This window comes from Petromyzon marinus, chromosome 41, assembly GCF_048934315.1.
Source record: "Petromyzon marinus isolate PM22_M1 ecotype Great Lakes invasive population chromosome 41, UKy_Petmar_22M1.pri1.0, whole genome shotgun sequence".
In the NCBI taxonomy this organism is placed as follows: Eukaryota; Metazoa; Chordata; class Hyperoartia; order Petromyzontiformes; family Petromyzontidae; genus Petromyzon; species Petromyzon marinus.
The window spans coordinates 11,433,462-11,450,653 of NC_133707.1; the positions used below are offsets into that span (position 1 = coordinate 11,433,462).

The window sequence follows — 17,192 nt, forward strand, 5'->3', positions numbered from 1 at the left end:
GGCATCGTGAACTGCTGCTGCAATCGCGCGTGAGAACAGAAGAGAATCAGAATGTGTTGAGACTGCAGCAGGAATCCGATGAGTTACACAGCTCATTTTCACAGATGTCCAGTAGGGGCGGGCCAGAAAGTTACAACAAACAACACAAAACACGATAAGGGTGCGAAGTACAGTAAAGGTAAACAAATCACTTTTCAAAAATGCAAATATTACAACTACGTTTACCTTGCCAGGTAAAGCCTAGAGCTATGTAGATTCTTTTTCAGAAGCGACCTGGCCACAAACGATAGCTCAACGAGGCGGCTTACCACGTGGAAATTTACAGCAGCAAAAATAATCGAATCCGCAGTGCGAGGCTCTTACTCCGTCTCGCATTGTAATCATCGCAAAGGATCGCATCTGAGAGCGCGTCCATCGCGGAGATGGAACGGCTGTTAAATTGGCGATGCCAGGTCAGGGGTCGGTAGCGACCGTTCAGAGAAGAAGAATATTGGGACATATTTTTGGGGCTTTTGTCTTTGGCCAAAATAGTTCGAGAGCCGCATCCACACCCAGAGCTACGTGCACACAAACGCAGCAGCCGGTATATAGCAGATAACACACATTCTGACTTAAATAAACAACAGGCTATGGAATAAACTGTGTATTTAGTTCCCCCCCCCCTTTGTTATTCCTAAACAATACAGTTTGTTGTCACCGAGACATTCCATAGTGACCCACTCACTGCCACAATTAATTATCTCTACGTTAAACTTTGTTTAAGGTTTAAGTTTTTCTTACCGGCTGCCCGCAAGGGGACAGCCAAAGAGCCACAGGTTGCCGGCCCCTGTGCTAGGTGGATCGTTGCATCGCAGGCCCATGAGTCGTGGCCTGCGGGCCTTGGGGAGGCCTTCATCCAGCAGTGGATTGATCACGACCGACTGCACATGATCAATGATATCCTGTGATTGGATACAAGAAGGACTCGATCTCAAGCTGGCTTTGTCCTGGAATAATATATCCGCACCCGGCACACCGCATCCAGTATTCCGCTGGGCGACGACTATGGTTACCTGTCACGTGCCACCAACTTCAGCTGTTTACTTGAGAAACATTCCCTGCAAGATTTTGAGACCTGGATAGGTGTGTGATGCATCGATATTGAACCTGAGTGCCGCATGATGACATTCAACGAGTGTCCTCTTGTCCACAGTTGTACGGCAGTCACCCAACCTCCCTCCGTATTCCTGCACCACATTGCAGACTACCAACTCACTCGACACGTGGTTGGTGGCTGGAGATGAGATACGGTCCGAGATGTGACGATATGTGATTGGTGGCTGAGAATGAGGTGACGGCAATGGAGGGGAGGGCAGTGGAGTAGTTCACGACATGAGCTCAGGGAGTGTGGCAATCGATCAGGTAAGGCCCCAATATTTGATTTGTCTCGCACGGGCGCACCCAGGCGATCACGGCTCCTCTTGCCTCATCACACCATTAAGCATTTTCAGAAACGTAACTTTAAACCGCGTTTTAAATACGTTTTTGTGCTTTAACACCGTTATTGTCAAGTGCGCCACATCTCGTAGCTTTGGCCACCAGGGGAGGGGGGAGGCACCCCCTGCCTGCCCCCAGGCTTGTTACGTTGCTGGGGGAGGGAATGGGGGAGGGGACTGTGGGGATAGGGCACGTTGGGGGAGGGACGAAAGGAGAGAGCGGTGGATGAAGGAGGCAGCTGTGGGTGGTGGAGGGAGCTGTGGATGAAGGAGGGAGCTGTGGATGGTGGAGGGAGCTGTGGATGAAAGGGAGCGGTGGATGAAGGAGGGAGCTGTGGATGAAGGAGAGAGCTGTGGATGAAGGAGGGAGCTGTGGATGGTGCAGGGAGCTGTGGATGGAGGGAGCTGTGGATGGTGGAGGGAGCTGTGGATGAAAGAGGGAGCAGTGGATGAAGGAGGGGGCGGTGGATGGAGGAGAGAGTGGTGGATGAAGGAGGGAGCTGTGGATGAAGGAGGGAGCAGTGGATGGTGGAGGGAGCTGTGGATGGTGGAGGGAGCTGTGGATGAAAGAGGGAGATGTGGATGGTGCAGGGAGCTGTGGATGAAGGAGGGAGCAGTGGATGGTGGAGGGAGCTGTGGATGGTGGAGGGAGCTGTGGATGAAAGAGGGAGCGGTAGATGAAGGAGGGAGCGGTGGATGGAGGAGGGAGCTGTGGATGAAAGAGAGAGCGGTGGATGAAGGAGGGAGATGTGGATGGTGCAGAGAGCTGTGGATGAAAGAGGGAGCGGTGGATGAAGGAGGGAGATGTGGATGGTGCAGGGAGTGGTGGATGAAGGAGGGAGCGGTGGATGGAGGAGGGAGCTGTGGATGAAGAAGGGAGCTGTGGATGGTGAAGGGAACTGTGGATGAAGGAGGGAGCTGTGGATGAAGGAGGGAGCTGTGGATGGTGAAGGGAGCTGTGGATGAAGGAGGGAGCTGTGGATGAAGGAGGGAGCTGTGGATGGAGGAGGGAGGTGTGGATGGTGGAGGGAGCTGTGGATGAAGGAGAGAGCTGTGGATGAAGGAGGGAGCTGTGGATGAAGGAGGGAGCTGTGGATGGAGCTGTGAATGGTGGAGGGAGCTGTGGATGAAGGAGAGAGCTGTGGATGAAAGAGGGAGCGGTGGATGAAGGAGGGAGATGTGGATGGTGCAGAGAGCTGTGGATGAAAGAGGGAGCAGTGGATGAAGGAGGGAGATGTGGATGGTGCAGGGAGTGGTGGATGAAGGAGGGAGCGGTGGATGGAGGAGGGAGCTATGGATGAAGGAGGGAGCTGTGGATGGTGGAGGGAGCTGTGGATGAAAGAGGGAGCGGTGGATGAAGGAGGGAGATGTGGATGGTGCAGGGAGCGGTGGAGGAAGGAGGGAGCGGTGGATGGAGGAGGGAGCTGTGGATGAAGGATGGAGTGGTGGATGAAGGAGGGAGTGGTGGATGGAGGAGGGAGCTGTGGATGAAGGAGGGAGCTGTGAATGGTGAAGGGAGCTGTGCATGAAGGAGAGAGCTGTGGATGAAGGAGGGAGATGTGGATGGTGCAGGGAGCTGTGGATGAAGGAGGGAGCTGTAGATGATGAAGGGAGCTGTGGATGAAGGAGGGAGCAGTGGATGAAAGGGAGCTGTGGATGAAGGAGGGAGCTGTGGATGAAGGAGGGAGTGGTGGATAGAGGAGGGAGCTGTGGATGAAGAAGGGAGCTGTGGATGGTGAAGGGAACTGTGGATGAAGGAGGGAGCTGTGGATGAAGGAGGGAGCTGTGGATGGTGAAGGGAGCTGTGGATGAAGGAGGGAGCTGTGGATGAAGGAGGGAGCTGTGGATGGTGGAGGGAGCTGTGGATGGTGGAGGGAGCTGTGGATGAAGGAGGGAGCTGTGGATGGTGGAGGGAGCTGTGGATGGAGGCAAAATAAACGAACTAGCATCCTGACATGTCTCCTGCCCGCTACAGATCAGCAAGCTGCACATAAGTGGACTAAAGTGTGGGTACACCCACCCCTTTCCACACCTTCTGGTCCAATGTGGAAGAGTACAGCCGCAGGGGTTTCTTCCCCTCTAAATCAGGGGAAGGCAAACCTGCAGCTCCAGAGCCGCATACGGCTCTTTTATGGACTGCTTCGTGACGTTATTTATTACGGACCGTCTCGTGTTCACATTCATTCCGGCTCTTGAAATATTCTGTTTTTTTTTACGCATTTGAAAAAAATGGATCCTCTTGTTATTTTGGCTGCCGGCCCCTGATCCAGTCTCGAGCTCCCATGAGCAGAGGCTCCTCCTACCCGCAGGGGTGCGTTCAAGCACTTGCAGGGCTGTGCCTACGCATTTTTTTAAACCAAACACCATCACTTAGGGCCTAACAAGACGTCCTGCACATTGCGGACCTCCGGCGAGTTTTATGACCACCATTTGTATGGATAAAGTCAATAGGACACAGGGATCACCAACGACCTCCCCTGGTATACAGGTCGTAGGTTCGATCCCGACCCTGATGCTTGTATATTTGGAGTTTGCGCGTTTCTCCCTGTGGTAATGTAGATTTTTCTCCGAATCCTCTGGTTTTTCCCTCCACATTTAGAAACATGCGTTTTAGAGTATTTGGCTGCTATAAAGTTCCACGTGATGAGCCACTTACTGGGTTGAGCTGTCATTTGTGTCCAGGTCGCTTCTGAAAAAGAGCTATACAGCTCAATGGGCCTTACCTGGTAAAATAAAAATCTTTTAAATATTTGTGAGGTCACATTACTAGTACTGTCACGAGAAGTCACGCAACAAGGCCTTTTGGGCTCACGCGCTGAGCCTTCAACGATGCGACTTCAACCCTGATGATGATGAAGCTTGAGAAGCCGAATTGAGTTCACAAGGAGTTACAAACTTCCCGTGAAAGAATCCCGACATCTGTTAATCGCTGGCTTCGATCTCCCGCCACGAAGGTCATGGGACCACGACCCCCGAACCGTATTCAGAGCAACGTGTTCGCAATGCGACTTAAAACTTCATCAGCCTCTCTGCCCTCGCTCAACTTGGTTTGGATTTTGTCATTCTGGTGACCAAAGTCACTTGTGAAAATGAAACGCGTGTCCGTTCTCACCTGGTTAGACAAAATAAAACCTGAACTCTGAAAGGACAAACGTTAAAGTCAAATTTCTACCTCTGTTATAAGCCAGAGTTAATGACGTGATTCTCAGAATCTTTATGCAGACTGGAGGAATCCGACCAGCTATGAAGATCTTTTACAGTCCGAGAGTTTGTGATACCCACATACGAATTGAATCAGTTTTTATATCCTCTGGTAGTGCCAGGCCCCAAGCCAGTACCCGTATTGCACATTCCACATTCATATGGTGGGGACCAGTCTCAAAATTGAGCAACTCCACATCACACCTACAAGAGCCAGGCACCATCGGGTGTAGTGGTGGCACAGTTGTTGGCGCATTGCACTTCATGGGCCCGATTCCCAGGCCCATGGGCCAACATGTTTGGCAATGAATAATCGAAGGTCTCACAAAAGTATATTTCTGGTTGAATGTCACTATCCAACACCCCCCCTCCCCCCCAATTTGCTGGAAATCTAATTCGTAACACGGCACTCTGGGATTTAAGACGGTATCGTTGCATTCTGACGAGCAGGGCTCAATTCCAGGCAGGGGTTGAGAGCTCTGGAAAATATTCCCCTCATTCCCGCACGTCCCTGACAGGCGGCAGTGGGGGTTGGCGTGTCGGAAATTCAGCACAAAATATAAAGATATCAGATTTCGGGTGTGCGAGTCGCCTGGAAGTTGATAGATGTGCACGGCCGCTCGGGTAAGGTCGGTCATCTCGAAGGGGTCGGGCACGGTCAGGGAAAGATTGGTGTGCACCAGGCTCTCAAGTGATCTGTGATATGACCAGGGCAGGCCAGGGTGGCCCAGAGGTCGGAGCACCGAGCTAGCACCGCTTGGGTCATCCACGAGTTGAGCGAGTTCTCAAGGCAGTCGGTCGATGGCCTTAATATCGGCCCACAACAAGCACACGCAAAAGCCATCGCGTCAAAATTTATTTTCGCACGTAATTTGGTCAAAATCCAGCTCTGAAAATAAAAAAAATATCAAGTTAACCGTCATGCGAAAATGTCTTAACAATGAACATTGCAGTGTGTGGGGAAAGTGGTGCTGCCTCCTAGCGGGCGTGCATCAACGGTCACTTGATTTGTTCAACAGTAGTTCTGCTAGATATACTTTTGTGGGCTGTTCTCTAACACAGGGCGTGGGTGCTTCTCTGCGAGATGGATTATTCCTAGTGACATGACGACACCACGGGGCAATCATGATATCATTGGTGGGGAAAAAAACATGAACTTAAAAACCCAGCTGGACCTTATGGCCACAAAGTGCCCGTCACAAAGCCGCAACTCTCCTGCAACTCAAGAGATCTCTCCTGGTGAAACTAAACGTGAATCTAGCTTGCAAGTGGAATGCAATCGTTAACTACTAAACAAGATTTTTATTTCACCAGGTAAGCCCCACCGAGCTATTCAGTTCTCTTTTAGAAGCGACCTGGCCACAAATGAAAGCTCAACCAAGTGGCACATCGTGCGGGAATCTCCAGCAGCCAAATACTCTAAACGCGTGTTTCTAAACGTGGGGGGAAACCCCTGGGGGGAAACCCCTGAAGATGCGGAGCAAAAGCCACACGGCCAGGGGAACATGTAAACTCCAAAAACACAGGCGTCCTGTATACAGGCGAGGTAGTGAATCATCTCACCACCATGGTGAATAGGACACAGTCTGCCCAGGGACAACTCAAATGACACAACACACACACCAAGATTTGCAACATAACCTTTAATAAAAGGCATCATAAAACTGCTTTACGTGTTTTCTGGATGGGAGTTGTACAGCGAGTACCACTCGGGGAGGAGGTGGGCGCGCGTGTGCGTGTGTTTTGTGCTCGACTGTACACCTTCATCGCCTTGTCACCGTCGGTGTCTGGGATAAATCGATGTTTTTTTTAATTCTCGTTTTATTTTTATTTTTTTTATGAACAGTCAAACATTTTCTTTCCAAACACAAAAAAACTGGACGACTTCCGTAAACAAAAAATAAAATAAATAACCAAATAAAAAATATAGACGTAAAAGAGGGTGGGGTGGGGGGGGGAAAACACTTTGCATTCAGATAAAAAAAAGTGAAATCTTTCCAATATACAGCTGTGAACTTCAAACGACGATTCAGTCCAAGCAGCTTCGTTACAAAGATCCTTTCACGAGAAATACCAAAAATATGCAGTTAACCTGCTCTCTTTTAAGCCTCTAAAATAATACAACAGCGTGGGAGATATAGCTATAGTATGTACACGTATGGGTTACGTCTATTTACAGGAGTGATTCGTCTGTAAATAGTTTATTTAGTGAGTTTTACAAAAGGTAGTTTTTTTTTCAGGTGACCTTAGCAAGAAACAGTATAAAGGAAGGTTGATTAACCGCGTGATTCCATAAAGTACTGATAAAAAGTTATATCTAGTTTAATAGACATGCTATTGTACATTTCTTTAAACTTTTAATTTTTTTTACATTATTTTTGTACGTTAAATATAATATGATACTAACAGTAATAATATTAATGCCAGCACCAAATCTTAGGTTTTCGGATCAAATGCCATTACCCGCATGCACTACACCTCAACCTCGCTCGCAAACGATACTTTGTGTTGCATACAAACGTAGAAACATTCGTGCACGACAGATGCAGCCGTTAAAGACTAGAGAGACCTGCAGTGAAACCACGCTTTCTGTGCAATGCAATGCCCCATTGAAGGTGTAAGTACGCGCGTGCGTTATATTTACACGCCTATTAGTGTAGTGCAAGGTGACGATTAATTCATTTCATTTACAGTATTATCTCTTATTATTATTGTTGTTGTTTCTGTTGTTGCTGCTGCAGTCATCTGCTCGTTTAAAAGGGAGGGTTGGGGAGGAGTTTTCTTGCGTGCGGGTTGCCATGCGTAAAATGCTTCGGTCTTTTAGAAGGCATTCAGAAACCGGGGGCGGCTTGGGGCAAGGGAGTAAGTGGGCGAAGGGAACAACAGGCATCATCACCGCGGCGGCCACTCGGAGCGGCGAACTGGACTCTCGGCGACAGCGGACACACGAGAGGGGGGAGCTTCGCAAGGGTCACGCGTTTGGAGGCGACGGGGACGAAAGTGAGGCTGACGACGATGGCTACTTACGTGGCAAAACGGGAAAAAAAACCAACAGCGACCCCTACCACCATGTTGGAATGCCACCGGGATTGAACCAGCCTATCCCGATTTGGCGTTGCGATTCGACGTTGGGGGTGGGGAGGGGCAGAAACGATGGTGGAAATCGCACGAGGAGTCCACACAACCGCGGTCCTAAGAATGGCGAAGGACACGCGTATATATTACGCGATGCTTCGGCGATGAACAGCGAATCACTTAACCGGGGGCCTTAAGCAACTCGCAGCCAACTGTATGTATATTGAAGGGAAGAACTCCATCTTATTGTTACATTTGGAAAATAATATTAAAGGGGCCATGGTGAGACATGTTCACTTGTGGATAATGTCCTGGGATCTGTAGAAGTGGTCACTGATATACACTTTGAGAAGTGCTTTGTCAATCCACTGCTAGATGAAGGCCTCCCCCACACCACGTCAGTCTTGGGGGCTGTTGTGCCATACTTCACCACGCTGGTCAGTGCAGGTTGGTGAATTGGGAGGCTCCGAAACAGTACAGGTATCACTTGCCACCGATGTTAGCCGTGGCACGGGAATCTAACTCGGTTCGCTGGGTTCGGTGCGCACAGGAATCAAACCGTCGACTTGCGATCTGGCTCAGTGGGGAGTGAGCGGAACTGCTAAGTGTACAAAGCCACGCCTAAGACTACAAAAGCCACGCTGTTCATTGTGATTACAACTTCTATCTTAAGAGAAAAAAAATAGTAGAATAATTAAAACCCACTAATCAACGTGAAATGATTGGCGGTGAATGGTCTAGCAGCGATGGGGGGGCTGGAGCTGTGAATCCAGTTCACTGCTTTGTGGCGCTCTACGTCGGCATGCAAGCGTGCATCTCTGCGCAACCCCCACTCCCCGTTCTTCACGGCGACTGCAGCCCGGCCGGGAGCAGCCGAGGGGGGTCGCGCGAGGGGGCGGCGGTGATGGTGGCGGGGGGGGGGGCGGGAGCGGTCGGCGAGTGAGCAGCCGGGGTGGCGGTCGCCGCCGTTCGCTTGTCGCTGCTGCGCCTCCGCCGGCGCCTTAAATCACGAAGGACGGCTCCTCCACGGCAGCGGCGGCGGCCCCCACGGCGTCCTGCACGCTGCGCGCAGCCAACGCGGAACGGGAGGCAGCAGCAGGCGGCACCAGGGGTAGGGTTACTGGGGCGTCTGAATCACGGACGCGGAGGACTGTGGGAGAGGGCCAGGTAAATTAGGCCTCAAAGGGCCGACTGTGCCCGTGTTCCGTGGCTATGCAGGGGGAATACGCTAAATGTGATGAATAAGAGGACGTGTTTTTGAGCGTGTGTTTTTGAGCGCGCGTTTGCGAGCGGTGTGCTTCGTACCCGGCGAGTGTTTCGGCGGCGGGAGCCGAGGTGCGAGACCGGGCCCGCAGCGCCACGCTGTATGCCGGGCCCGAGTGTTGCTTGCGCCAACCGGGACTCGCTGGAACGGGGGCGGCACAGGTCGGCACGTTAAGGCGCAGCACGGCACCGGAAACCGCCGGTCACCTCCCGCACAGCGGAGCCTCCTTTACAAACAGCCGGGTCAACAGTATACGGGGCCCTGTCCTGAGGAGCACGAGAGGGATACTGAGACAAAGAACCCCCTCAGACAGCCTTAACAGACTGTTGGGGCAAGTGCTGTTGGCGAGTAGCACATCTGAAGGGCGGCACGGCACACGAAGGGGCGAGTGGTCAACGCAAGTGTGCCAGGCTAGGTGCACTATGAGGCTACGTGAAATGTGGAAGGCTGCCTGGCAGCTCACGGTGAGCAGGCCAAGACACACGGAGACACGATGAAACGGAGAGGGAGACGCATGGAGCGATGCACAAGGCGACATGGACAGAGGCAGACACGGAGGGAGATGGACGGACATTTCAGGAGCCCCTTAAAAAGTATAAAGCGCTGTGTTCGTGCGGTCGCTCAGTAGTTTACCCCTTTCCTGTCATCTAACATCCTAGGCACCCTCAATTGCACTCACAAACATACAGAGGCCAGGAGCTTCTTTTCATCGATCGCTCGACACCTTCAGCGCAAGAAGACCCATCATTGCCTTTTCCTTCAAAGACGCCTCAGGGCGGCGAGACCCACCGTCACCCCCACCCCCCCTGGCGCGAGTGAGAGCGGCGCTGACCTGCGGAGGTGGGGGACGGATGCCGCGCCCCGTCCTGCGTCCCGGCCGTCCTGCCGGACGCCCCCCGCGGTGCCGCGCCGTGTCCGGCCCGCAGGCTGGCGCGGTACAGCGACTCCAGGTCCGACACCTCGGCCTCCGCGCCGTCCCTCTCGTCCGCCCCCGCCGACTCCCGCCGCCGCCGCTGCTGCCGGTGCCGCGGCAGCCACGGGGAGCCCTCGCTCGCCGCCGCGGCGGGGCCGAGCCGCCGGCTGTCGAGGCCGGGCTCCCCGGGCCGCTCGCACTGCGTGGCGGCGTCGGCCAGGGCTCCGCTACGGTGAGTCCGCCGTGCGTGCGCGCCGCCCTCGCAGCAGCAGCCGCCGCCGCCGCCGCTGCCGCCGCCGCCGCCGCCGCCGCCGCAGTCGACACTGCCAACGCTACCCTCGCGCGACGCCGCTTCCAAAGTCCTGCGCTCGCCATCACCGCCCATGCTCGGCTGCTGCTGCTGCTGCTGGCGCAGGAATCCCAGGCGCTGCAGCGGCAGCTGCGGGGAGACGGGGCCGCCCCAGCACGCGTCCTGGAACTGCTCGATGAGCGAGCGCACGCTGGGCACGGCCGCCTCCGTCAGGCTCCGCGGGCGCTCGCCCGGCGGCGGCCGCGACGCCAGCACGGGAAGGGCGGGAGGGAGGGGAGGGAGAGGAGACGGAGGGGGGGTCGGCGGCTCCTTCACGCAGACCCACGCGCCGCCGTCGCCGACGCCGCCGCGGCCGCGCTCCGCGCGCCACTGGCCCGGCAGGTTCTGCGGGCAGCCGACCAGGTAGTGCACCGACTCGTAGGACAGCCGCAGCGGCGCCCCGCGGGGGCCCGGCTTGGCTCTCCGCGGCGAGACGGGCGACTCCGCCGCGTCCGACCCGCGCGCCCCCGCGCCGAAGTCCGCGGGTCGCGGCGCCCCCGCTAACGGGAAGCGCCGCAGTGGCTCGTCGCCGGCGCCGCCCGCCGCCTCGGTCGCCGGGAGCGAGAAGGCGATGCGCCTCTGCCGCAGGTGGGCGCCGGCGTCGGCCCAGCGCGGCCGGTACACGCTCGACGCGCTAAGCGACAGGCGGCCGTCCGTCCGGAAGCCGCCCGGCGCCAGCTCCTTCGGCGCCTGCCGCCGGTTGGCGGTGAGGTCGCTTTTGGTCCGCGCCAGGGGCGGCCGCTCCCCTCCCTCTCCGCCGCCGCCGCACGGAGAGAGGCGATCGCCGGAGAGGCGGTCGCTCGACGAGGAGATCCTGGCGTAGGACGAGGACGAGGAGGAAGAGGAGGAGGAGGGAGGGAGCGGGTGGTGCTCGGCCGGGGGGCCGTAGAGGAGGTAGCGGGCGCCGTAGACGGCGCCCGCGCCCCGCGCGTGGCCGCACTCGTCGCAGGGCCCCGGCCCACACGTCTGCGTCGCTTGGGAGAGGCGGGCGGCGGCGGCGGCGGCAGAGGCGGCCCCGGCGCGCGACACGGGGGGGCCGTCCGTCACGGGGAGGGGGGGGCCACGCTGCGCTGCTACATCTGCACCTTGCGGCTGTAGCAGCGGATGATCCGCCATCCGGCTGTGGAGAGGGGCGGCACGGGGGGGGGGGGGGGAAGGCAGTGCGTGCGGCAGCTCGGTTAACAGATTTCTATTTTCTCCGGTGGTTGAATAAGCGAGGGGTGTTGATTGGCTATCAATCGCTGGGGAGAATGGACATGACGCACGGGAAGTAAGGGGTTTGCGAGCCGCCTTGGGGCGCGGCGTTGAGCATCTCTTCTCTCGAGCCTTTCGCGAGCGCACACTCCTGCGGGCACCTTTGTCCTCGGGAGTTGCGCAGCAGGAGAAGCGCGTGGAAAAAGGTTCGAGACGAGACAGACTCAACGCGCCGCACAGATCCCGTTCCGAAGGTGTGTTCAGAATAGAATCCGTAAGGAACTGAAATTGGGTTCAAGTGGAGGGTGGACCGGTGGCAGATGTGGTTACGCTCACGTCGTCTCTCTGGCTTCACCCTCGGCATGCCAACGTCAGGACGATGGGGGCATGCCCGTGACTTTACTGCCACGGCAAGTTCCCTTGCGCACAAACAAGTGACACCGGTAATTCCTCACGGGCACGAAATCAACGGCGGATTTCCTTCTGGCATCCGGCCAAAGGTGGCTCGGCGCTAGAACGAGCGGCTCGCAAATCGCAAGGTCGCAAGTTCAAATTCCGGTTTTGGGTTTCACCCAGCTCATCATCCCTCTGGGGGGTCGATAAAATTTAGTACCACTCTGTGGAAGAGTTAACAACTGGTTGTTCTGTGGATAGGCTCATTCCCACCATAGGAATGTGGAATATCCACCACTGCCTCAGGGCTGCAGGCGAGAGCGGAGCACAACCTCAGTGTTGATTTGAGCAGGAAATCACTTTTCCTTCAGGCAATGGAATAGAAACGGTTAAGTTGTACAAGTGTACTTGAACAGCCCTTTGCCAATCCACTGCTGGATGAGGGCCTCTCCATATTGTGTGGGTCGTGGGGGTTTTATCCGACGTCTTTGTCCAACTTGAGGTAGAGAGCTTCATGCCGGCAAAGCAAGCAACTGGGTACTCACATGTGATGGGAGATGGTGGATAGGTTGGACGGGTGAGAGGGTGGGTAGGTGGAAAGGGTAGATTGGTGAGCGGGTTGGTGGGCGGATTGGTAAGTGGATTTGTGGGTGGATTGATGTGGTGGTTGGTAGGTAGGTGTATGGGTGGATGGGTAGGTGGATGGGTAGGTGGGTGGATGGGTAGGTGGTTGGATGGGTAGGTAGGTGGATGGGTAGGTCGGTGGATGGGTAGGTCGGTGGATGGGTAGGTCGGTGGATGGGTAGATGGGTAGGCAGGAAAAACCAGCAGGCGGAGGGGGGTACTACCTGGGGGCAGGGTGAGCGGGCCGGCCGTCTGGCCAGGAGAGGAGGGGGTCCCGCGCAGTGTCCATGGCGCGGCCCCGAGTGTTAGGAGCGGCGAGGGGGTGGTTAGCTGGCGCGGCACGGCCATGCGAGTTAGAACGAGCACGCACGTACACACGCGCGCGCTCGCGCATACACACAAGAATATCCTCGTCGGCGTGGGTTAGAAGGCCGGTTTGGGGCACAAGCGTTGGCGAGCGAGGAGCTGTTAATGCAGTTGGCACGGCACACAGGGGGCGGTGGGGACAGGGCTACGAACGCCCGGTCGCCTTTGTCTCCTCAGCGCTGGTGAGCTTACATTTTTTGTTTTAAGGCTGAGTGGATCAAGAGGAGGTCCGCGCTCATTGCGAATGGATGCGCGTGGTGTGAAATTGAATTCGAATTGGTGGGATAGTAACACGGGAATGTGCTGACCATTATGCCAACACTACAAAAAACCACACACACATAAACAAAAGACAAAGACACACATAAAACACACCATCACAAACACACACACACTGCACAAAACACACACACACAAACATGGACACAAATCCTCTTTAGAGTCTTGAATATAAGTACAGTAAAAAAACCTCGTTATTTCGGTATTTGACAATTCGCAATTGGGGATAGTTTAGCACGGCTGTGCTTTCGCTATGTATATGGTGTATTCGTAATTCGCCATGAGCCGATTTGCTATACCGAATGGTTCAATTTCGGCATGCACGTGGAGCAACGTGGCGCACCATGACCAAAACAACGATCAATCTGGTGGCGGCGGCGGTGCGCGTGGCGAGTGTTAGTGCAGACCTTGTCGCTTTGGACTTCACCTTGTTTGTGCACTCTGTGCAAGCCAACCCTCTCAGAATTGTCGTCTACACCTACATCAAGAATTAATAGAAAGGGACTGAAGCATGAAGCCCTTAGTCTGCGAGACAAATCGAAGGTTTTGGATAGAATCGATGCAGGTGTGTCAATGCGAATGGTGCGTGAAAGAGTTTGGAAAACAAATTTATATGTTTTTGTTAATTGGGGCAGGAGGTACTGAGGAGTACACCATTTTCTTTGGTTCTTTCGGTAAAGTCACATAGAATGAGAATAAAATAATAAATTAATAAAATAAAATAACACAATAAAATTCTCACGACGTTTCGGCCACAACACAAGCGGCCTTCATCAGGTGAAGGGACGAGACTGTCTGGAGGACAGCGCTGTCGTGAGAATTTTATTGTGTTATTTTATTTTATCAATTTATTATTTTATTCTCATTCTACGTGACTTTACCGAAAGAACCAAAGAAGATGAATCCTTGCAGTCACGAAAGCTTTAAATCGAAAGAGTACACCATTGTACATAATTCAGAACATTGGATAATTTGCAAACGCCAGGGCCCCATATGTATCAAATTAACAAGGGTTTACTGTATCTATGTTGAACTTCTTTTGCGCCGTACGTAGCCAACGGTGCTAATCGGAGGTGCGGTAAAAATCGGAGCCTGTTGGGGCAAGTGGTGATACACACGTGCATCTCCAGATTATTGCACCCACCTTCTCAATAATACTAGACCATAGCACTCGCGTGAAAGCTGGTATTTGTAGGTCGTAACCGGCATGGATTTCTCCAGGATCTCCAGGATCAATATTCTGATTCTGATTTCGAATTAATAAACCAGAACTTTGTACTTGCATTAAATCCGGTTTCCCAATGGTGTTCACCACCACCACTCTCCGCGTCAGAGCATGTTGGTGACCACCACAGAGAGCTGACAACATACTAAACTAACAATTAAAACTCTTTTTTATTTTACAGAAGCGACCTAGCCACGAATGATAGCTCAACGAAGTGGCTTTCATGTGGAAATTTATGGCTGCCAAACACGAAACTCATGTTTCTAAATGTGCAGGGAAAAACTGAAGCGCCCGAAGAAAAGTCCACACGACCACGGGGAGAGAGACACGCAAACTCCAAATATACAGCAGGTGTCAGGGTTGGGATCGAACCAACGACCTCCTGTACACCAGGCGACGCAGTTGATATCTCAAGCTTTCGCTGCTGCAGATACAGCAGCTGGGTCACAACTGGTAAACGATTCGAATCATCCCGTTTGTCCGAGGTAGAAAAGATTGGCACCACTATACGCCAAGCCAACGTCGGTTGCGATGTCGAGAGACTTCTCCCCAACCACTGAAATGTGGAATTTCCACTGCTGGCTCGGGACTGCCAGCAGCAGTCAAGCGCTTTCCAAGGATGAAGGCCTCCCCCTCAGGCCGTGGACGTTATTTGACCGCACTTGACCGTACTATTCGGTGCGTGTTAGTGAAGGTCGGCAGCATAGAATCACAGCACAGCAATGCATTTTGCCGCACGGCTCTCCCCGCCATCCCAGAGCGTAGCCCTGCAGGAATACGGCTCGCCTTAAAGTCTGTTCAACCGCACCATGTTAGGAAGTTACAACGAACGAGGAGCCAACACGCCACGCCCACGATGCGGCCTACGTCGTGTAGCGCCAAACACAATTGTGCGGCGCGTTGCCGTGCCAGAGGCTCGACGGAAGCGGTCGTGCCGTTTGGCGACTCGCACGGCACGCACAAGGTAAGCTCCGTGCGTGGGACGGCGGGCGGCACAGCTGCTGCATCTGCCGGTCACCTCAGGCAGTCAAGCCACGGCACCTGGGTCCGTCCCATGGCCGCCTGCCAGCAAGCGAGAGCCTTCCGCACTCTCACGTGACGGCCTCAAAGTGCACCGAGCCTGGCACAAGCGCCGCGGTGACGTCGCCGCGACTTGTCGCATGGTATACTCACATGCAGGGTCCACGTACTGGTAGACAGTGATGCCAAGGCCTTCCGACGCTTCCAGCTGACCGGCCGCTTCGGTCGGACTGCCGCCTTCCTCCGCAGACTCCTCATGGCTGTCTGCTGGTATGCCTGACGAAAATTAACGATAAATAAACGTTGCCGTTCAATAAGATGCACGTCGTTCATTGGCGCGTTAAACGCTTGTACGTGAGAAGATTTGTCTGCATATGTCGGGTGGCGGAGGGCATTGGCCAAATTTATTTGATCAGATCACTAATTTACGTGGGCTAACCCACAAATAAATTACGAATGGAGATCGTAAGGTGTTTGCACCGACAAAAGACATACTCAGGTTGTCAAGGTCCATGAATTTCGACGGCTTGGGGTTAAACGTCATTTCCGGAGCTGCGACGTCCTCCGCTGTCGATTTCCCATCATCCTTTGCGCCAATGGCAGCCCTCCGTATCTGAGACGTCGTCCACGGGACCGTGGGCGACTCTACCCACGGGGAGACACCAAACGACGACACAGCTGCCATGAGCGGCGGTCAACGTGCGACAACGATCGTCTCCACGGCCGGTAGGCGTTGCTGAACATCCCAAACAAGGCCGTTATCAAATTTCGTCCACTGGAACGATTGTGCGCACGAAGACACAGCTTCACCCCGCGTAGCCACACAGACATGCTGGGACAAGGGTTGTCAGCGAGCACCCGTTAAGGGTGGCAGCGTCACATTAAGGAGTGGCATCGTCAGCATCACCGCCCGGCTGTCCCTGCCCCCGAAGTGCTGATGCTATACACCATCATATCCTACACGAGCTCAGAATCATAATGTTTATTTATCCTGGAGAAATCAAATGAGCTATGAAGCTCTTTTTCACTGATGTCCAGTAGGAGCGGGTCAGAAAGTTACAATATAAATAAACGAGTGCCAAGTATAGGATGGGTAAACAAATGACTATAAATAAACAAAATACAACTAAACTATTTTGATTTCACCAGGTAAAGCCCACTCAACTATACACAGCTTGCATGCGTACCTAGAATATATGTACGCACATAAACTAAAATGTTTTTTTATTAATCTAGTAAGGCCCACTGAGCAATGCAGCTCTTTTTTCAGAACCAACCAGGCCACAAATGATATCTCAACGAAGTGGCTCATCACGTGGACATTTCTAGCAGCCACATGGTCGTTTACAAGGCCCAGTTGTCCTACGGGATTCCCACAACTGGTTCAGGACCGCGAGTGATGATGGGAGCCTCCCCCATTTCTCGCTTGCAAGGCGAGAGGAGACACTTTGAAAGTGCCTGTTGGGATGGCGTGTGTGTGTGTGTGTGAGCCAGTGTGCGTGTGTGTGTGAGCCAGTGTGTGTGTGTGTGTGAGCCAGTGTGTGTGTGTGTGAGCCAGTGTGTGTGTGTGTGTGAGCCAGTGTGTGTGTGTGAGCCAGTGTGTGTGTGTGTGAGTCAGCGTGTGTGTGTGTGTGAGCCAGTGTGTGTGTGTGAGTCAGCGTGTGTGTCTGTGTGAGCCAGTGTGTGTGTGAGTCAGCGTGTGTGTGTGTGTGAGCCAGTGTGTGTGTGTGTGAGCCAGTGTGTGTGTATGAGTCAGCGTGTGTGTGTGTGTGAGCCAGCGTGTGTGTGTGTGTGTGAGCCAGTGTGTGTGTGTG

General features: G+C 54.0%; 1 protein-coding gene across 7 annotated transcripts in view; it reads right to left on the reverse strand.

Annotated features, from left to right (window-relative positions):
• Positions 1 to 6,304: 6,304 nt before the first annotated feature.
• Positions 6,305 to 17,192, reverse strand: part of LOC116950878 (uncharacterized) — a 236,210-nt gene continuing 225,322 nt past the window's right edge. For all 7 annotated transcript variants that reach the window (XM_032969004.2, XM_076073392.1, XM_032969006.2 and 4 more), the window contains 6 exons: positions 15,874 to 16,023; positions 15,532 to 15,654; positions 12,713 to 12,818; positions 9,848 to 11,397; positions 9,057 to 9,156; positions 6,305 to 8,813 (listed from right to left, as the gene is read on the reverse strand). In XM_032969004.2, coding sequence (XP_032824895.2) covers positions 8,753 to 8,813; positions 9,057 to 9,156; positions 9,848 to 11,397; positions 12,713 to 12,818; positions 15,532 to 15,654; positions 15,874 to 16,023 — 2,090 coding nt within the window. In that variant the 3' untranslated portion in view covers positions 6,305 to 8,752. The remainder of the gene's footprint in view (positions 8,814 to 9,056; positions 9,157 to 9,847; positions 11,398 to 12,712; positions 12,819 to 15,531; positions 15,655 to 15,873; positions 16,024 to 17,192) is intronic.